At 41.1% G+C, this 21,992-nt stretch overlaps 1 protein-coding gene across 1 annotated transcript in view; it reads right to left on the minus strand.

Moving 5' to 3' along the window:
- Nucleotides 1-3,549: 3,549 nt before the first annotated feature.
- The window catches only part of Fam171b (family with sequence similarity 171 member B), a 56,229-nt gene continuing 37,786 nt past the window's right edge, over nucleotides 3,550-21,992 (minus strand). The window contains exons 3-8 of the mRNA XM_057754965.1: nucleotides 20,721-20,813; nucleotides 16,854-17,012; nucleotides 15,579-15,749; nucleotides 12,201-12,317; nucleotides 8,714-8,837; nucleotides 3,550-7,908 (exon numbers count right to left, since the gene is read on the minus strand). Coding sequence (XP_057610948.1) covers nucleotides 6,561-7,908; nucleotides 8,714-8,837; nucleotides 12,201-12,317; nucleotides 15,579-15,749; nucleotides 16,854-17,012; nucleotides 20,721-20,813 — 2,012 coding nt within the window. The 3' untranslated portion in view covers nucleotides 3,550-6,560. The remainder of the gene's footprint in view (nucleotides 7,909-8,713; nucleotides 8,838-12,200; nucleotides 12,318-15,578; nucleotides 15,750-16,853; nucleotides 17,013-20,720; nucleotides 20,814-21,992) is intronic.

Below are 21,992 nucleotides of genomic sequence, written 5' to 3' on the forward strand. Positions count from 1 at the left end.
TGTAACTTCCACCAGTGAATGAATACCAGGCCCAATCATCAGCTTGCTTTCAATGACTCAGTGAGAATTTTAATACCGGGTCGCCTACCTAATGGCCAAAGATGCCCAAGGTCCATTTGCTAGAGACAGGCTCCTCCTTGCCAGCACGCTGAAAGAGACCCAGCTCACAAACCCTGAAGTCCCAGCTGCTTCCTCAGACCTCCCCCATTACCCGTTTCCAAAACCAGTTCTTTAAATAGAATTTGGTGGGCAAGCTCTGTGCTTAGCAGTAACACCAGCACAGGAAAGGGTCTGATTTTATCTGTGAGGGTTCATTTTAATCATCAGCTGTAGTTGGATCCTAATGGTTCCCTCGGTGGAAGGAGTGAGAAGGCACAGTGTCAGCGACATAGACGTCGGGAGTCAGGGAATAAAAAAAGAACAGACTCCTTTATTCACAATGGGGAAAGCTTTATATATCCTCCTCCCAGCACCCAGGCTGCTTTCCAATCTGTTGACATTGCATGGTCCCCCCTCATTGGCTAAGCCCAAGATTAAGACAAAGCAGGGCAGTGACATGGGATCCTATTATTTGTCTCTTAAGTATGAGATATTGGTAGATTCTGACAGAAGTACCACTGTCTTTACCTTTATACCCACTGCTGAGTCCACCAGGCACCAACGGATAGCTCCAGGGGATCCCAAAACAAATCATATAGATATGAACATGAGAGAGATTTGCGGAGAGGATAGTGTGGGGTTAGAGTAGGCAGTATATATTGCATACATGTATTATTACACTGAAATTGTTTTACTCTAATTTTAATAGTATGAATTTTCATCTTGACTTCTATAAGAAAGCAGGATGAGATAGGTATATCTCAGTAAGAAGAGGGACAAGTACAGTTTTGTTGTAAATAATTTAGAACTTGTTCTTTGATTGTAAAGGAAAATAATGGGCCACAGGCAGGAATACTTTTTGAGAAACGAGGGTTTAGAAAATGAGTATGTTTATTAGTAAGCATTAGTATAAAACTGATTTTTAGAATCCTATTAAAAATTAATTTGCGGCCGGGCGGTAGTGGCGCACGCCTTTAATCCCAGCACTTGGGAGGCAGAGGCAGGCGGATCTCTGTGAGTTCGAGACCAGCCTGGTCTACAAGAGCTAGTTCCAGGATAGGCTCCAAAACCACAGAGAAACCCTGTCTCGAAAAACCAAAAAAAAAAAAAAAAAAAATTAATTTGCCACTTTTATCAACATGCAAAACAAAAATATCTGACCAGGCAAATAATTGTTTTTCCTGCTCTTCCTTTGTTATTCTAACTGTAAGAGCTCCCTGGAAAACAGAAAGTCTTGAGTTACAAACCTCATGTGCTTACCATTGACCTTAACAGTCATTATTCAAATAAATATTATTTATTAAAAGGTTTAAAATACATTGTATAAGTATATAAAACATTTAAGGAATAAAAATATTTCAGAGATTATCTGAGTTAGAAATTAATGTTTCAAAATACACTTATTACACACTGCTAATTGGTGGAGATAAACTTGAGTATAACTTTTAAGAAGTACTTTTTGTATATGACAGAGATATATTTTGTGAGCTAAAAGGCAGAGCTATGAAATGAGAATCACTGGGACACTGTTTCACCTTTCCTAGTAGCCACAATGTCCTCTTCAGTGTTGTGTTTTTGAAAGTTTTTTTTTTTCTATAGAATGAAGTCTAACAAGCTAGGGACCTGTGGGGCTGTAATTACCTGGTTTGTTTTGAATCACTGCCTGTAGCTAGTCAAGTATTTTAATAAGGTCTACAAGGATTAGAAACAGTGAGCACAAGAATTATGAAACCCACTGCCAACCTGAAGAAAAGAAGAAAAGTGAGCCAATTCGTCAGAAAATTAGGCTATCTCTTACAAAATTACAGAATGTTATTTAGCAATACATCTAGTTTAGCCATAAAGACTGTAGAATGCAGGCTTTAACTAAGAAAGACCCGACAGCATATATTTCATCCTGGGGACAGACATGCCAAGGTGTTCACTAGCTGTAGCCAGCAGAGTGAAGAGATGTGTAGTTGTGATATTTCGACCAGTGTCACAGGGAGTGAAAAATGTGATCTTTGGCCATAGCTATTTCAGAAAGGAAAGTTATTCCCCCGCCCCATCCCAGAAATTTACTGTGCAGGTATATTAATAGTATGTAATTTTAACAAAATAGTTTACATTTAACACTGTAAATTGTTACTGAGTTCTTGACTGCTTTTTTTTCCATTAAGTTATAAAGATGTCTTTAAGAACTAAATTCCGTTAGAAATGGTCTCGTTCTAACTGGTGTAAGAATCTCTTACATTGGATTGGTGTAAGACTTTTTACATTTGGAATCATCAAATACAAATGGAAACATAAAACAGGACTCTGAATTCAGTAAAGATAAAAATATCAAGGAAAGAAAGAATCTTCATGTTTGCTAGAGAGGCAAATCCAAATCTCATATAGTAGAGCAGTTTCGTCTACCCTTCCCTTGGTGTGAGAGCATACTCTTGGAAGCAAGCTACATTGTCATTCATCCTGACAAAGGAATCTCTTATTAAAGATACAGAAGAAAAATGTTAATTATGGAGCCAAGATAAGGCAACACTGAGGCCTAGTTTCAAGTTTTCCAACATGTGGTCGAAGGAGCAGAGTCCTGGTTATCTGTTCCCACTGTTAAGTATATGAAAAGAATCGCTTGCCATAACAAACTGTCCCTGTCCTACCCATCTTCTTTTTCTGCAGCTCTTTAACTTTCCCATCATTCTTCCCATATTATTTTTATTTCTGTGATCAGAGTTCTTGATCAACTCAAGAATCTCATTGCTTTGGCAGCTATACTTCCTGTCATGACATTACCACATCATTTCCTAGAAGCCAATAGCCTTCAGGCCCCATACCCTGGTACAGAGGCAACCACAACCCTGCTGGAGATTGCAGGACTCCCGGTGGAAGGTTCCAGTGGAGTCAGTGTGTCTGCAGGTCTGTATGCCAAGTAAGTTCAGAGTTCAACACCTAGGAGATCTGTCTAAAAGTATGTCCGATCACATGATGATACTGGGGAGGTCTAAAAACATGACAGCCAGGATAACTCCCCAAACTATTCTAAAGCCCCCAACTACTGCCTGCCTGAATAGAGATATTAACTGGCTAAGCAAGGACTTTGGACAGCTGAGTGGGAAAACCCTTTGAGTTGTCACTTAGTCTTAGGTCAAAAGCCTAAAGAGTATTTTGAAAAGAGGTATGGGGGCTTTATATTATTTTTTCACTTAGAATTTAAAATAAATTATAACTTTAAAAATACCTATGAGATTAACAAATTCCAGTCAATGAAAAACTAGCTGTGTATACCCAGATTCAATAATAAAACTGGGAACTCCAGAGACATAAAAATCGTTATCAAGTTCATTATATACATGGGATTAATTTAACGTGGGACATAATGAATAAAAAGTAATGATTATTTACTGGATTAAATAATAATAATGAGAAAGGAAGCTTTTGCCTGCTACTTGAAATTAAAGACTGCAACAAGTATATGTTTAGGTTGATTTTATTATCCTTAAAGAACTGTTTGTAACATTTTACAAATCTTCAGACTGTTCAAGAAATACAGCAACATCAATAAATACACCAAAACATGAGGTTTTGCTGATAAAAGAATACAAAGAAGAAGAAAAAAATAGAAACACCTGAGAACAAGAGGGCAGGACGTCAACTCTAGATCTGAAGCAGAAAGCAAGTCAGGTCTCTCTGTGATGCCAGCACACACCAATGAGTAACTCAAGCAATAGAAATTAACATGTAGTTTTGAGCTTCAACTTTCTGGGGAGTTTGGAAGGTCAATATTTGAGCCCCAAATCTTTAAAACCCCATAATATGTATCGATAGCAGAGGATCCAAACACGTAGAAACTGGCCTGACAGTAATTGCCAAAGTAAAGAAGAGCTCTTATTCCTCAACATTTGTGATCTTCGTGGCATACTGTGAACTATAAAAGGGCATGATCCCTATTCAACTGCAGAAAGTCATAAAAATGGATCTTATAAAGTGTCAAGGTCATACGTATTCAAAATTGCATACAGCAGTGCTTTAGTAAATGAATCCATCGGTTAACTGGTAGCTTTGCCTTCAAGATATATCCAAACTATGTACAAAGGGTCCACAAATGTCAGCAATTTGTAATCAAAATTCTCTAGTTTATGTATGCAAAAGTCTGCATTGGCTTTCAATTTAAAAATTTAAGAAAGTAGTGAATAGTGTTGGCTTATCACTTGGGTTAAGAAAGAGTAGATGGCTTTAGCTTTTTAACAGGAACTTGTGAACTGCTCACAAATGAGAAGTCACATTCTTCTGATTAGAAAAGATAAATTGCCTAAAATTCCCAATCAAAAACAGCACATGTAGTATCTTTTTAAGTTACTTTGTGAAATTAAAGTTCTACAAAAGCCCTTAGGAAATATCATCTCATTTCCCTTAGACAAGAATGAGTGAAGTCACTGGCATACTTGGGCCACATACTCATAAGTTTATATGTGACTTTCCTCGCCCAGTGGAGACACAAAACGTTCTAAAGATGAGGAGATACACTCAAAGCGTTAAGGAGGTACAGTACCTCCTAACCTATAGTTCCTAACCTCATTCCAATACAAATAATTTACCAATATATTGTGGATTCAAAAAACAGCACACAAAAGAAAACGTTACATGCAGAACTCATTGTTCCAACGTGAAACACTAGGGCTATATAGTTTTTAATAACCGCACATCTGTTTGATTTGGCTAACAAAATGTACACTGAGAAAGATGTCATTAATCCTCCTAATGCGAGTCTGAGTCAAAGGCACTTCCACAGAGCACTAACTCCTTAACCTTCTCCAAGTCATTCCGTGCTGTTCATGATCTAGTTCTGTGTGAGAACAAGAAAAAGCCCCTTCTAAATGTGAGCCTTGCCACTCTACCCCCAAAAGCAAGCCTTGTGTTAGCCAGACACACGGAAAGGGGCAGTATACAAGAAACATAGGGAAAGGTCTTTGCATTCTTTGGGCTAAATTCAGAAAGCCGAGTGAGTTCCATCAGTTAAGATATTTCAAAAAGGCTTGCAGGAAAAACTGTCTGAAGTAAGTCTACTGTCTCCGGGGGCTGGGGGCTGTTGACCTTCATTGTATAACTATCTACAGTTTTACAAAGTTGGGGTGTCTATTTCAGTTTCCTTAAACTTGTTTAGGTGGCTTGACTCTCCTCTGCGGCTCATACATTGAATTGCTGGGGGTGAGAAGAAGGACCGTTTCATTCCACCAAAAGGAAAGAGAGAGCTGCGGCACAATGTGTCCTTGCGACAATTTCTAGGTAGAACAGGATGGATTGATTGGATCAAAGAGCTTCTGCTTGTAGCAGAGTTGAGGACACACAACTGAAAACAGCTCCTGAGTTCCCACTGAGGGAAGGACGGTGATAAGCGCCTGTAGCTGACAAGGGAGCCTGTCTGGGCTCCCCCTTGAGACCCAGGATGTTTTCCTCAAACATCTCCTAAATGGTCCAACCTCTCCTAAACGCGTCAACACGAACAAATGGAACTCACACCCTGGAGACGCTTTGAATATCAGGAAAATGGCCATTCCTTCCCTGCCCAGTTACATGGAGCATTCATTTCCTGTATCTCCACAGTCTGGTCATTTTTCAGCAGTCACAAGAAATGTTTGCATTTTTAATCAAGTGTAATAGTCTCCAAATGACTGACTTTGAATTGGGGTTATGGCCAAAGAGTATTAAAAACAGATTTTAGCCTACATGGATTAGTGAGCCTTAAAGCAAGCCATAGCTTTTTTCCCTTCTCACCTGGCAACTAAGGTCACTTCATTTGAAAATAAAAAGACAATATCAGAGTTTCCGTTTCTCAAATTTCTACACAATAAGACAATGCCTTATTTGTTCTATAAACCTATATCTCCAAACAACCAGAGTTGGGTCTCCTGTAATGAACTGGGGGCTTCCTGCCCATGTTACAAGAGCACAGGATTTACTTTGGTGCTGACAATCCACAAGCCATTGATCTTAAAAAAGAAAAAGAAAAAGAAATGTTGTTTGATCTTTAACATTCGTCCAAACATTTATCGAGTTGTTTTTTAAGCATAGGCAGGAAAAGACATCACAGTCTCACTGCAGGAAGAAGAGGCCTGAAGAAGACAATGGCCTTTCTGGTCCATGATGACCAAGGCAGAAACAAGAGTGTGGAGAGCAGCTTCTGCACACAGCTTACTTTCTTAAGAGTCAGTACCAGTGCGCAAACTGCACAACTTTCAGATAACATCTTTACATTGTTTCACGTTTTTGAAGACTTGGATGTCTTCAGCACTCCAAAGAGAATGAAAAGAACAGGCTAGAGAAAGCATTTCTGATTTTTGAACTGTTAACTTACCATCTGCTTTGCTTGAGATGTGTCTAAGGCCCACCGAGATGGCTCAGTCTCAGTTTCCTAGGTCCATACTGGAATTTACAAGAAGCAAGAGTGCACACGGTGAAATGACAGAGATAGACGGCACTCATGACTAGTTTATGGGAATCAGTGGACGCTCCTCTCGTTTCTTCCAGATGTTAGTCTTGCTATCTCTTTTGACAAGGGGTGATGGTCGGCCTCTCTTTTTAGTGGGAGATGTGTTGGCTTCAAAGTCTTCCACATTGCTTTTCCTTCCTGGAGACTCTTCTCTAGGGTGCTCTAGAATAACTCCACTCCCTCCATCCAGGATGTGCCTCAATGCAGGATCCTCGGGGGAGCAGACCGTGGTTCCACTCTCACTGCTGCTCAGGTCTAAGTCTTCCAGGTAAAGCATCTTGGGCTGATGCATGCTTTTGATGAATGTCTTCTCCCTCTCCAGCTTTCTGCTTGAATGATGCTCATTCATATCCACCCCCGAGTCTAGACTTGTGTCATTGCTCTGGGTTCTCTTGCCTTTTTTCAGGTCTATGAAGGAGTGTCTCACTTGCGCCACGGGCTTCCCATCGAGAGACACAAACCACGCCCTGGGATGGGGAGAGGGTTTGCCTTTGGACAGCTCCAGGAGAGTCTGCTCTGAAATCCCTTGAAGTTCCGATGAGAAAGGAGTCATTACAACAGCTTCGTTTAGAGTTCCAGGAACAGATACAGACTCCAGCAAGCTGTTGGAGTATCGGCTCCAATCTGAAGTCTGGGACGGCAAGCTCTGCTGACCTTCAAGTACAATGTCCTCTTCTCCTGCATCTGGGGCCTGGACGTGAGAATGCATTGGCATCTTGGGCAACGTTTGTGTAAAGTTCTCTCTGTTTACTGGTTCTATTAACTGGCCATAGACTAACTGGCCCTTTCGTGGCAAAGTGGCAGACTTAGCAGCATGCAACTGTTCTGGTGTGGAGAAAAGGTCTGATGTCTGAAGGATGGCAATGGGTTGGCTGTAGATGTGCATAAGCTGCTCGGGAATGCGGGACCGCCCATATACCTCCTCACTTCCGGTGAGATACCTCTTTTCCTCGTGAGCGTCCCCTAGCGGTGGAGAGAGGTTGTTGTTGATATGCTTCGGTTGTTTGCTTCCTATACTTGGCTCCGAAGACTGTGTTGGGTTTCTTGAGTAATTACTGTGATTGACTGACAGAAAGGAAACATCTTCATTGTAGATCTTAAAATTGTCCCGAGTTTTCACCATGGAAATTCTTTCTTCTGTTTCCATGTTTGTGGTTTCCTTCTTCTGGGGGCTGTAGGATGAGGTCTGGGCATTGAAGAACTGTGCCTTGTCCTCAGCTTTCAACGCAACCTTGACGGAACTGATATGATTGATGTGTGTTGTTGACGTGGTCTGGTCTCTCTTGAGGGTCTCAAGCTTAGTGATATTTCTCTCTCTCTTCTGCGGTGTTCCACACTTACCCCTAGAGCAGAAAAAGCAAAAAGTAAAAGATACCTAAAAGTTACAGTCTATATGACTCAACAAAGGAAAGTATACCAAAACATACAAATACATATCTAATGATGCTTTCAGAATGCATTTGCTTTGATTTCCGATCTACATATATTAAAGGCTAAACGGGTCTTTGCAATTTTTAAATTATCTATATGTTTGCATGTGCATGTCTGAGCCCCTTGAGCTACAACAGGACTCAGGTTCTTTGGAAGAGCGAGGTTTTGTTTGCTTGTTTGCTTGCTTGTTTTGTTTCATTTCTTGAAAATAGATTCTTCTTGCATATAGTACACCCCAACAACAGTTTCTCCTCCGTCTACTTCTCCCAGCTTCTCCCTCCTCCCCTCCCCAAAATCTATTCTCTGTTTCTCTTCATAAAACAGCAGGCCTTCAAGAGACAACAACCAAACACAACAAAACAAGAAACAGTAAGACAAGGCAAAAGCCCTCCAATAAAGGCTGGGCAAGACAACCCAACCAGAGGAAAAGAATCCCAAGAGCAGGAAAAAGAAACAGAGACACACCTGTTCCCACTATGAGGAGTTCCACAAAGACACCAAGCTAACAGCCATAACACATACACAGAGGACTTGGTATGGACCCTTACAGGCCTGTGCTTGCTGCTTCAGTCAGAGCAAGTCTTTGTAATCGCTAAGCCAGCCACCCAGACCCTAATAACAATTTCTACAAATGAACTTTATAATGCACACAATATACTGAAATCATGCTATAATACAGCCACTCTATCTATATACATAGTTTTGTGCTGCTCTTACCTGCAATAACAGAGTAGGACAGCAAAAAATCCAATGATGATAACGATTGTTCCCCCTAATATGGCTGTGAGGAACACTGTGTGGTAGGCAGTTATGTCTTTGGAGTCTTCATTTATACCTGAACCTGCATGATTCAATATAAAGACAAAACATGTTATTGTGGGTTAGACATTTAGTTTTGTTTTATCCTGGATGAGATAGGCTGAGGATGTGTGTCTGCTTCTATTGGTTTGCTTTCATACTATGGTAGACTCCTAAGGATGGAGTACACCTTTCATGCCCTGCGGAATTCATCAACTGACTTGCTTTGACCATTGAATTTTGAACACTTGACATGAGGCTGTATGACTTTGGGAACAGCTTTTTATTCTTTCAAAAGACCACTTGGCTTTAGAAACTGAACCCTTTGCCTAATAGTGCATCCTAGTCAATAACATGTATTCAGATAATTTGAAATTATGTATTCAAGCGGTTACTGTGTATTCAGCCTATTAGGTTTAACCTGCCTTTAAGGAAACAATGTAACCAGCCTCACTGTGCCTTGGCATTCTCATGTGATTCACTTGTACAAAATAAACTGAATGCATAGCTTTGATCTCAGATCATTTCCCCTGTTTCTCCTTTGTGACTTTTCCATGTCCCCACCTAGAATAATCTATATGCATTGTGACCCCTTTTTTGGAAAGTTGGTCAGTATGTTGAAAGCAACCCTAAAGAAAACAAACATTCGCCATGACTGTTGGAAGCAACAGGTGGATTTGGTTGGTAGCACCTGTCTGCAGTTTTGAGTGCTACTTGGGGATCAGTAAACTTTTTCCCTTGTAAATACTGGCTAAAAAGTGCAGGGGGATATGAGATTCCTCATCCACTTCTGTGTTATTCAATAAATATAGAACAAAGCTCTTTGTTAGAAGCAGACAGAAGATACAGGGGAGAGATGCAGAACCCAGAGTTGGGATCACTCTCAGTTTAAACTGCTCAAAGAGGAAGGGCCTTTCCTTAATGTGGCACCAATACATGTGATGTGGCTTAGCCATCTTCCTGAGGCATTCTGACATGGGAAAAGCATATCCCAGAATGTCCCTATGCCTTCAACCTGAATTTTGAAAAAAAAAAAAAATACGTGATGAGTTGAACCATGCCAAGTCCAAGAGCAGGGCAGCCAACCCCAAACACTCACAAACTTAAAAGGCAAAGAAATCACACAGCGACTAAAATGGCTGATTGCTGCACAACAGCTTGGTCTCATAGAACCGGTAATGCTTGCCAAGACACTGAGAAAACAAACCCTAAAATATATAGCCCTAGCTTCCAAGCCTTAATGTGAACTTTGAAGGAAATTGTAATAATGGGAACTCCAATCATGTGGTAGCAAAATATAGAACTGTGGGGTTCTTAATTAATTTGAATTAGAGTGACTGCCAGACTGAGAGGACCCATCCAGCCTCCAGCATGTAAAAGATTCTTCTGTATTCAGGAAGGTTTTGTGGGTTGTTTTGGTTTTTGTTTTGTTGGGGCTTTCTGTTGTTGTTGGTTGGTATCTGTTTTTGTTTTGTTTTTTCAGCTTTATCCAGACAAAGTTTTACTATGTAGCCCTGGTTGTCCTGGAACTTGCTCTGTAAACCACACTGGCCTCAAACTCACAGAGATCTGCCTACCTCTGCCTCCCAAGTGCTGGGATTTAAAGTATGCATCACTACACCCAATTCCATTCAGGAAGACTTAATAGATTGAATATATAACTTTTTAAAAATTTTTGATAAATTTACTGGATGTGATAAATGACGGGGTTTCCTTAGATTTAGATTCCCTACATAATTTGATACCATGTTAAATACTGTGTGTGAGAACAGCGTGGATCATCCCTAGTGAAGAATTCTTGATGTGTGGCCACCAGCTTCCAGTCACCATCTGTTCAAGCTGTCAAGTCAGTAACCATTTTGTACATCATCTATCTATTCTCCGAAGCAATGTGGAGACACCGCTATCCAACAGCCTTTCCTCTCATGTCCCCCAGAGTCTTCCTCTCCAGGAAAGACTGGAAAGGACTAGAGTCGGTAACAGCTATTGTATGAAGAGCTGAGCAGGCTATGGCCAGCCCTCTGGAGCTGCAGAGACGTCCGCCTTCCCCAGGATCCTGTAAGCTACACACAAGCAGGCTATGGCCAGCTCTCTGGAGCTGCAGAGACGTCCGCCTTCCCCAGGATCCTGTAAGCTACACACAATCAGGCTATGGCTAGCGCTCTGGAGCTGCAGAGACGTCCGCCTTCCCCAGGATCCTGTAAACCACACACAAGCAGGCTATGGCCAGCTCTCTGGAGCTGCAGAGACGTCCGCCTTCCCCAGGATCCTGCAAGCTACACACAAGCAGGCTATGGCCAGCTCTCTGGAGCTGCAGAGACGTCCGCCTTCCCCAGGATCCTGCAAGCTACACACAAGCAGGCTCTGGTCAGCCCTCTGGAGCTGCAGAGACGTCCACCTTCCCCGGGATCCTGTAAACCACACACAAGCAGGCTATGGTCAGCTCTCTGGAGCTTCAGAGACATCTGCCTTGCCCAGGATCCTGTAAGCTACACACAAGCAGGCTATGGTCAACTCTCTGGAGCTGCAGAGACATCTGCCTTCCCCAGGATCCTGCAAGCTACACACAAGCAGGCTATGGCTAGCTCTCTGGAGCTGCAGAGACGTCCACCTTCCCCAGGATCCTGTAAGCTACACACAAGCAGGCTATGGTCAGCCCTCTGGAACTGTAGAGACATCTGCCTTCCCCAGGATCCTGTAAGCTACACACAAGCAGGCTATGGCTAGCTCTCTGGAGCTTCAGAGACATCTGCCTTCCCCAGGATCCTGCAAGCTACACACAAGCAGGCTATGGCTAGCTCTCTGGAGCTTCAGAGACATCTGCCTTCCCCAGGATCCTGTAAGCTACACACAAGCAGGCTATGGTCAGCCCTCTGGAGCTACAGAGACGTCCACCTTCCCCAGGATCCTGTAAACCACACACAAGCAGGCTATGGTCAGCCCTCTGGAGCTACAGAGACGTCTCTCTTCCCCAGGATCCTATAAACTACGCACAAACAGGCTGTGGTCAGCCCTCTGGAGCAGCAGAGACATCTGCCTTCCCCAGGATCCTGTAAACTATGCACATATTCTTCACCTTTCAACAAATTACTCAAGATGTCCCTATTTCTTGTAGCCAGAGGCTGTAACTGTGCTGGGTAATATTTATTCATGAAAACATAAACTTAGATAATACTAGAACAAACTTTAGTCTTCAGAGATTTGTTAGACGTGGCAATAAGAGACTTAGAGTACATGGAGTTTGCTTAATCCTTTGGTTGTGTTCAAGAAGGGGGAAGGAAGGTTGTTCCATTTCATTCACCTGCTTCCTGGCAATGCTTAGCCCAAGCTGGAACCCAGCCGACATTAACTCCAGCATGCTATGTGTGTTATCCTTTAAGATTACTTTGTTTCATTGTTGCAGTACCTCTAGCTCCTGGGAATGGGGCTGCTATCCAGTAGCCCAAATGTGGGGCATCGTAGGTCCAAATCAGGTGGTTGTTATGCTCCTTGACTATTCCCCAGCCATGATGCACCCAAGCACCTAAAACATGTGGTAAGTGAAGAAACAACAGTCAGGGATAGTTCTCAACCTTAAGCTAAGGTATAAAAACAGAGTTTTCTGGTAATCGTGAAAGAATTCAGAACATTTCAGAAATTATAAACACCATGATACTAAATATCTAGGATGATCAATATCAAATATTATATCATACTTAATATAATACACACATAACATAAGGCAAATGAATGGTTTGTCATGACTAAATAAGAAATTCATTATAACAAAACTCAAGTTATGTACCCTGAGGCTGTGAGGAACAGAACTCTAATTTACAGGCTAGCTAAGATGTGAAGTGTGTGAATCCCAGAGTTCAGTCTCCAGCACCGGACACTTGTTATGTGACACCCTAACGAGACAGAACAAATCCCAATTCGTCAACAGGCAGTTCTTCGTCACTTGTCCTGAGGCTGTGGTTAAACACACACCACACAGGTTTGGGGGCCTTATCACTTTAAGAGCCGTCGTTCTAATCGTTCTAACGCTACTGAGAGTTTTCCCAGAACTGTTTCTTTTCTCTCCTGAGCTGCATCCGTAAATGAGTCACATTTCCCATGCGGTTTTCATCTGAGGTGTCAGAAATTGAAGCCGTTCACTGCAGGCATGGTGCTGTAACTGGGAAGCAAGCCCAGATCTGGTCTTCTTTACAATGGAGAACAGAATCAGGAGAGCCGGGAGGAAATGGTTAAATGGTCAAAGTAGAATCCAGACCACTGCAGCACCTGTAACTAAGTGAGCCTGGGGTTGAGCCCCCTTAAGTCCCATTTGGAGACCAGTGTCTTCCCACAAACTGTACCTCATCCAGCCAACACAAGGAATACACAGCCTCACACTCAATTTTGAAAAGCTCAAACTGTCTCCTAACTCCAATGAATTTTCGTCATCTATACCAAATGAATTCAGTAAAATCTAAACCTTTGATAAAATGTTATGCACAAATAGCTAACATGGCTACTTAAAAGTTGGGTATATATTAGGATTTTGGCTTATAATCTACAAAATGTAAAATGGGTTATATTATTTCTACCCTTAATTCACACATAATATATTTATGACATAGAGTAGAAATTCACAGATATTCACATAAAACAGCATGTCCATCACCTTTTACACACACCAATTACATTTATATGATGCAAGCCTCTGAATTTGTCTAGCTGTTTTGGAACATATCAGAACTTATTTCAAATAAGCTATTCCAATATGTTATGGGACACTAAAACTAATCTCGCCTGACCATTTTCGGACCCTTCAGCCCCATGTTTACTAGATCATTGTTTACAATAGTCAAGATATGGAATCAAGGAAGATGTTGCCAGCAAATGGATAGGTAAATAAAATGTATCTGTGCAATATTAGTTTGGTCAGTCATACAAAAGAAAATAAATCCAACAATTTTCAGCAATATTGATAAAACAGTTGATAACAAAGTAGTAGAGAAACTTGATATGAGAGAATGGCCCAATCTATCACTTTTACTTAAGTTAAATTTAACCAAGCATATATGATAAATCAATTAAAGTTTTAAAACATTAATATTATTTGTGTGTGAGTGTGGGGGGGGGGCTGTGGCGTGTGGGTACATGTGCCGTGATGCCCACGTGGAGGTCAAAGAACAACTTTGTAAAATAGATTCTTTCCTTTCATTCCTGATTGTGTCTGGGAGGCAAACTCAGGTTGGCGGGCTTATGTAAACCCCTTTACCCGATTAGACATCTCTGCAACCCTCAGTTTAAAAACTTTCACTCGAAGGAATATTCAAGAAAGGCCTTTGCCAAGAATAATGGTCAAAAACTCAAACAGCACATTCTTTAAAGTAATAAGAAGTCACTGAGTCCCAAATCACATAAACGACTTGTCCCACATGGCATTGCTGATGAGGGAACTAGATTCCAAATCTCATTTGAAAAAACCCAAAACTCTAAGCAGTGCATTACCGCTATTGATTGCAGTGCTTCCACTAATCAGAAGAACACAATATATGCAGCTTATCTTCCACCACGGACATTTGTGTGGGGTTGGCTTTGCAATCCCCCTTCCTTCTCAGGGGCATCCCAGCCCATCACACATCTCCCCTGGGTTTCTTTCCATCATGGGTTATCAGATGAGATGATGAGTTTGGGATTCCATGCTGCACCAGCATGTCAGCTCATCCTATGAATGCATGCATTCTTCTGGCACCGACTCTATTCTACAACACGGTGCATAGCAGGAATTGTGCTGCAGCTAACACACCAAGCATAGCTGTCTTTCCACTGATCTGCAACCTGGCGAAGTGTGCAGTTAGAAGCTCCACCACCAGCAATCTCCTGCTGGGAAGGTGTGGACACAGGAAATGGGTGAGAAGGGAGACAGAGCAGGTCCTGCAAGGACTTGAGACTGGACTCCTCACCCTCTTCATTTACTTTTAGAATCCTAGACTACTACTTCGTGTACATGGGAACAAAGACAAAATTAAGAAGCTGCAGAGGAGAAAGTGCTTCCCAGGTGCCATCAAGGAAGCAAAATGCAATTAATAAAATTGATTCCTAACGAGGGATCTCCACTCCCTCGATCTCATGTGCAATTCATTGTCAAGATAGTAGCATACATTTTAGATGGTCTTAACCAAGATTTTAGATAATCTCATACTGCCGACTAAAATTTCCCGAGGAAATATTTTCTAACCTCAAATTATTTCTTCCTCAGAATGTTAGAGGACAACAAGACAATGGTGGGTGAATAGTGTTCAAATGTTTGTCTGCTTGTTTGTTTTTACATAATGTGTACGATGCTTAGCCTCAATTGCCAGCTTGATGAGCTCTGCAGTCACCTGGGGAAATGGGCCTCCTCTGGCTGTCTATGGAGAATCATCTTGAGAGGGTGAGCTGAAGTAGGAAGACACACCCACTGTGAGTGACACCAGTCACCTGGCTATGATCCAGACGAAGTCTGCTTCTTGACTGTGGATGCTGCGTTACTCGTGACCAGCTGTCTTCCCACCTCCCCGCCTGCAGCTTCCCCACCGTGATGGACTATAACCATCATGGTTAGAAGTTAAACCGCTCTTAAGTTGCTTTTGTCTGGGTACAAGACAAGGAATTAGGCTCCCTTCCCCTCACAAACACCCATACCAGTAAGGCCCACATGATCTTAACAAAGTGTACAAAATGGTAATATTAGGGACAGACCAGCTGTGTATACAACTCTACGAAGAAATACCCAAATATCCAAAAGAAAAACGGTCTGTTTTAGCTACCATACCTGTGTTCATATCAAATGTCCACGCGGGTATGCGATCTCCCATGCTTACAGTGTTTGTATGTACAAGAGGAAGAGACACATGAATAACACCATCCACCTTCAACTCTTTCCCTCCAGAATATATCTTCACACATATCGCAGCAAGAGGAGTCAGCTCAATGTTTTCCAGATCTAAAAGAGAGTATAATTTATTAAGATTATATTCAAACAGAGGTTGCATATACATAATAGATTATTATGGCTCTAACTAAAATTCATTTTACTCTATTATTTCATCATTTGCTACACACTTGAATATATACTCTATTGGCTGTACATTAAAGATTTTTTAAAATGTAATTTTTTTTAAACATAATTTCAAAATATTTAATAAATAAGTACTGGCTAATAATGTAACACTGACAAATTAGTGTAAGTTTCTGTTAATCTAATTCTCTAAAGCATTGTCCAATTTAAGGACGCTGGGATCCAACCAAATGTTTCTGAAGACGTAATCTCAGGCCAGTGAGACAGCTCAGTGAGTAAAGGTACTTGCTGTACAAACTTGATAATCTGAGTTTGAGTTCTGCAACTCAGGGCAAGTTGGAAGGAGAGTACTGGCTCCTGAATGGTGTCTTCTGGCCTCCACAGGCAGGCTTCCTCCAGTGAACACTCCATGCTCTATGTGCTAACCTTAACTTTCATCTTTACAAAACACCTGTAGACTCCAGGGCTCTAGAACTGTGTAACCCAACAGAGGGGCTGCCAGACGCATGGTGCTTTTATATAAAATCTAGGCTTTTGGTGCACTGATGACATGTCACAGTCAGTAAAAACACAGCAGCACCAGGCTGGACAAAGCAGAGAAGTCCCCTTAGAAGACTCAACACTTTGAAAGTGGGATTTTGAGAGGACGCTGTCCAAGTCTCAGTATAATTATTCTTTTTTGTTTTGTTTCTTTTTAGAGACAGAGTTTCTCTGTGTAACAGCCCTGACTACCCCAGAACCCACTTTGTAGACCAGACTGGATTCAGGCTCACAGAGATCCACCTGCCTCGCCTCCCACGGGCTGGGATTAAACATGTGGGCCACCACACCCCACTTAATGATTCCATTTTGGATAAAAAGAAATTGCTCATAAAAAATTTAATACTAGATATTTTGAAAGCAACACATATCCTGAAAAGCTTTGATGAAAATCAAATGGGTAATATTATGTACAAAACTGATATCTGATGGAAAATTTTTGTGATGTGTTTTAGAAATATGATCACATATTTAAAAACTAGAAAATACCTGGTTTGTTAAGAGTGATTCCCGTAGTGTACAGAAAATTGTCCACCATTAAGAACTGTTGTAGAGCTGTCAGATAGCCAGTCACGTTGCTGATGTGATGGTTTTCAGGAAGTTTGATGAAGGCTTTTGAGAACTGAACACTTGGTTGAGATTTGGCATCTGGACAAAGGATATCCCATTAGCAAGTGAACAAAAACACATGCATGTTAAAAACAGCATCACTGGTCAGATATTTTCTCCTACAGGGTGTGGTTGTAATGATTTCTGAGCGTCACCAACATTCACACAATTCCTTTAAATTCAGAACTAAGAAAGCTCCTTTTATATATTTATGTAACGAGCACTTTTAGTCCACAAGAGTATCAATCTATGACCCACAAATGAGCTACAGAGGCTTACATGGATACACATGAGAAACCTGAGTGTAAAGCAGAAGTTAGGGGAAAGATGTCAGTGTGGTATAAGTAACCTAAGTTCTGGAACATACAAAGGCAATATACAACATTCACGCTACATATGTTTTTTTTTTTTTTTTTTTTTTTTTAGATCACAAAGCACCTCCAGACTAGACCTGATTGACTCTGCCCAGAATTTCTTCTTGGTTCTTTCAGGTCTCACTGTAGGAAACCATATATTGAACATCCTCTGATGTGGGACAATGGTCTGTACCTTGTCACTTATATTTTAAATAAATGTTGATTGGCTAGTAGCCACGCAGGAAGTAGAGGCGGGGTAACAACGTGAATTCTGGGAAGAGGGAAGTTCATTCTGCAGTCATGACCCAACCACAGAAGAAGCAAGATGTGACTGCCTTGCCAAAAAAGGTACCAAGCCATGTGGCTAACATGGACAAGAATAATGGGCTAATATAAATTATAAGAATTAATATGTAAGAGTTAGCCAACAAGAAGCCTGAGCTAATGGGCCAATCAGTTTATAGTTAATGTAGACCCCTGTGTGATTTCTTTGGGACTTAACGACTGTAGGAACCATGCAGGACAGAAACTTCAGACAACAATCTTCAGCCTGCATGGTTTTATAACAGGAAAGGGCTGACTGAGTGTCAGAACATGCCAAGACCAAGCAATCCTCTTGCCCCAAGCACAACTAACAAGATGTGAGCTTGCCTGAATACGGAATGGAAGACTTGTTTTGTCTCGCACAGGATCCCATCTTGTAACCCAAGATGAGAGCTTGTTTGAAAGTGGAGGCAGGGTTCACGGGATAGAACTGAGAAATGGCGAGAAGGAAAACTATTTGTCAATTTTTCCAACTTGAGTCCTTCAGATTAAGTCTCGGCTGAAGTTGACCCTGCTTTGTAAAAGATAAATAAATGGTCCCTGTGGGGTTCTGCTAGTTTAAGAGAGGTTTTCAGCAACTTTCAATAATAACCGCCCTTCAGGACTTTCAGCCACATACTGAAATGGATTGGTTTCTCCATCAGATTGGCACACAGTCATTTTAAAGTCTTCCAAATGCCAGATTACAGGTGTATACATATCACCTCATTTCAGTGGTGCTGAATTGACTCTCTTCTGATGTTTATCAATTGAGACCTCGATGACATATTGATATATCTATAACCAACACAATTTAACAATCCACAAATCAATTTCAAAATTATAAGTGTAAGTTATCAGATACATTATCTTTGGCCTTGGGCTTTAATAAGATCATCGATAAAGGCAGAAGACATTATTTAAGTCATTAGTATAAAAATGTATCAAATTTCAAATATTTGTGTAATAATAAAAGAGTAATGTCGAATAACTCTTAAAGTCAGTTTTTAAGATTTTTTCATAAAGGGAGAAAAATAACATCAGTAAAACAGCAAAATTATATCTTCACTAGTATTTGGTTAGATATTTGAGGAAAGATATTTTCAGGTCACTCAAAATATTATCTAATGCATTCTCTTTTAAAATATGTGACCTTTATATATGAAGATCTCTGTAGGAGGAGGCTGCTAGTTAGTTCCTGGCTGCTTAGCCCCAAAATAATCACACAGAAACTATATTATTTAAATTACTGCTTGGCCCATTAGTTCTAGTGTTTTGTTTGTTTTTTGGTTTTTGGTTTTTTTTTTTTTTTTTTGATTTTGGTTTTGGTTTTTGGTTTCTCTGTGGCTTTGGAGCATGTTCTAGAACTAGCTCTTGTAGACCAGGCAGGCCTCGAACTCACAGAGGTCCACCTGCCTCTGCCTCCCAAGTGCTGGGATTAAAGGCATGCCCACCACCACCCAGCTAGCTCTAGCTTCTTATTGGCTAACTCTTACATATTAATTTAACCCATCTTCATTAATCTGTGTTTTGCCATGTGGCTGTGGCTTACTGGGTAAAGTTCCCCAGCGTCTGTCTCCAGTGAGGATCCATGGCTTCTCTCTGAGTCTGCCCTTCTCTCTCCCAGCATTCAGTTTAGTTTTCCCTGCCTTGCTCTGTTCCCCTATAGCTTTGCTGTAGGCTCAAAGCAGTTCCTTTACTAACCAATGATATTCACAGAATACAGAGGGAAATCCCATATCATGATGAAATACACTACTTTTGTATGTTAACCTAAAAAATGAAAATTTAAAAACATGTGGCTTAATAGTGCTGAATATACAAATTTCTTGTAACTAAAAATATGCATCCTACGTAAATTACCTGCACTTCCTAAGAAGGCTTTCATTTTTTTCTATTCCCCTGCCCACAAAAACATTCACATATACTGAACACAATTCTATTATATAAACCAAGTGTCTTCTTAATGAAGTATTTTATGAGTATTAAGAAAAGAAGTAGGTACTTTAGGGAGAGATGTGACAACATCAGAGCAGATACATCTATATCTAGTTTCCTTAAAGCCCCAGCAGCATGAAACCAGGACTCTCCGCTGCCACGCGGCTCCTTTCACATTCTAATCTCCAAACAAAACTCCACATCATATTCTGCCACATGCTAGCAAAATGAGTATCAAAATGCTCAAAGATCTAGAAAAAGAGGGTCCAAAGCCTTACTTAGTAAGTCACTCCAAGATTAATCAAGCCCAAGTTCAGGTTTTCACTTCAGTCCTATTAAGTACTTTTATTTAATACCTTAGAACTGCATGGATTCTCTTCTAAATGTGAATTTTCACAAGCAATTCTTTAGGTCATGCCTCTCTTGATTGATTCATGAGGATTTTCTGCATTTTCATTCATTTCTATTATGTTAGTGCTGAACATTAGTCGACTAATACAAATCCAACAAATAGTTGTAATTTATAGAGGCATTAGATATTGAAAGAGAAGCAGAATGTCTAGTTTTCCCCTAAGCAACAACTAAGGGGCACATGGAGATAAATAAAGGGCCAAACTGTCATATTTGTAGTTGATAAAGGAGGGAGGACTACTCCCTGAACCAGCGCCCCCAAACAAGGTTTTTTGCACTTTTTTTAGGGGACATACAAGTACCAAGTACCCCAGAGAAAGCTGCCTAGGAAATGGGAACTCCCCAGTCACTGGCCTCTCCCTCACTAGCAGCCAGATTCACACTGGAGGCATAGAAGGAAAGGAAGTTAGGGAGCACAGAGGTCTGGGAAACATGGCTGTCCTTGTCTCTGTTTCAGCTCCCATAAAAGAGTGAGACACGAGACAGTGAACGCAGACAGCATTTTCTAGTAATTCCTCACAGCATATAGTCCCGTGTGCAGTGGGTACTGGAGATAACTATTTTATAATTTTATAACTCATTATAATTTTATAATGAGATATGAACTGGTTCTGATCAATGTACCATCAGGACCCAACTTGGACTTTTGCCAAGTTATAATCAACCATGATTCTCTTATAAAATAATCACTCTTTTATTTATAATAAGAACTTCCTTAGCAAAAGAGTGGCATACTTACCAGCTAATTTTCCAGTAATCAAAACAGTGTCTTCAAAGAGCCATATGTTTGCTTGGCTTTGTGGGAACAGTGAAAGCGTAACTGAAGAATAGACTGTAAAAGAGGGCAATACGATCACAATGTTTAACGTAGGGGTAACTGAGGCAGGTGTCATTCTGGCGCAGCGTACCTCAAGGGCTTCTACACCCTACCACAAAGACACTGCTTAGCCAAGCTCACTGCGGCTCTATTCGTAATAGCCAGAAACTGTAAAGAGCTTCAATGTCCACCAACTGGTGAATAGATAATGAAAAAGAGGTACATTTATACATGGGATATTATTCAGCTGCTAAAGGAAATGAAACTTGTCTCTATCTCTATCAGTCGCCGGACGAAGATTCTATGGTGATATTCGAGATAATCATAGTGTGATAGTGGGGCAAGGCCAGTTCAGGCACCCTCTTCTCTGCGCCCAAGGACCTAGCTGGGGACATCCCTGTGGACACCTGGGATCCCCTCTAGAGACAAGTCTCTTGCCAACCCTAGAATGGCTCCCTGCTCCTATATCTGCCCTTCCTCCATCTCCACCCTCCCACTTCCCCAAGCTCTCCCCAGTCTTTCCCTTCTCTCTCACCCTCTCCTCTTCCCGGAAAGATGGAGCTAGAGACAGAGACCCTCATCAGAGCAATGGACTGAGTTCGCAAGGTCCAGTTGAAGAGCAGAAGGAGGGAGAAGATGAGCAAGGAAGTCAGGACCACAAGGGGTTGGTCCACCCACTAAGACAGTGGCCAAGAGCACGAGACTAAATAGGTCATGGGCCCTAAGGGCAACTTACTTTGATTATTCTGCTAACGGAGCATAGCAATAGACTGATGGCTAATGATATATTGCTACACCCCTAGAACGGTGCCTAACTCAGCCTTCATCAGAGAATTTTTTTTTGCAGGAAAGGAGAATCACCACAGGCGTCCATACCTGGGCAATGCAGCAGCCACAGTGGAAGATAAAGTGTCTTCATGATTGCAATGATCCCAGTTTTTTTTTTTTGTCAACCTAAATTTCACCACCAAAGAAAGCTGTGGTGTTAAGGGGGTGGGGAGGGCTTCATCAATGGAATGAAATTGCCTTAAAAAATAGCACCAAAGACTCTTTCTTCCATGTGAGGAAAAAGTGACAAGGTGACAGCTATAAAAGGCAATGTAAATATAAATAAAATAAAGCAATTTATTGCTATAAAAGGCAATAAATCAGAGAGCAGGCTTTCACCAGACATGAAACCCACTGTCCTTTGAA

The sequence above is a fragment of the Chionomys nivalis genome, chromosome 22 (genome assembly GCF_950005125.1).
Source record: "Chionomys nivalis chromosome 22, mChiNiv1.1, whole genome shotgun sequence".
Classification (NCBI taxonomy): Eukaryota; Metazoa; Chordata; class Mammalia; order Rodentia; family Cricetidae; genus Chionomys; species Chionomys nivalis.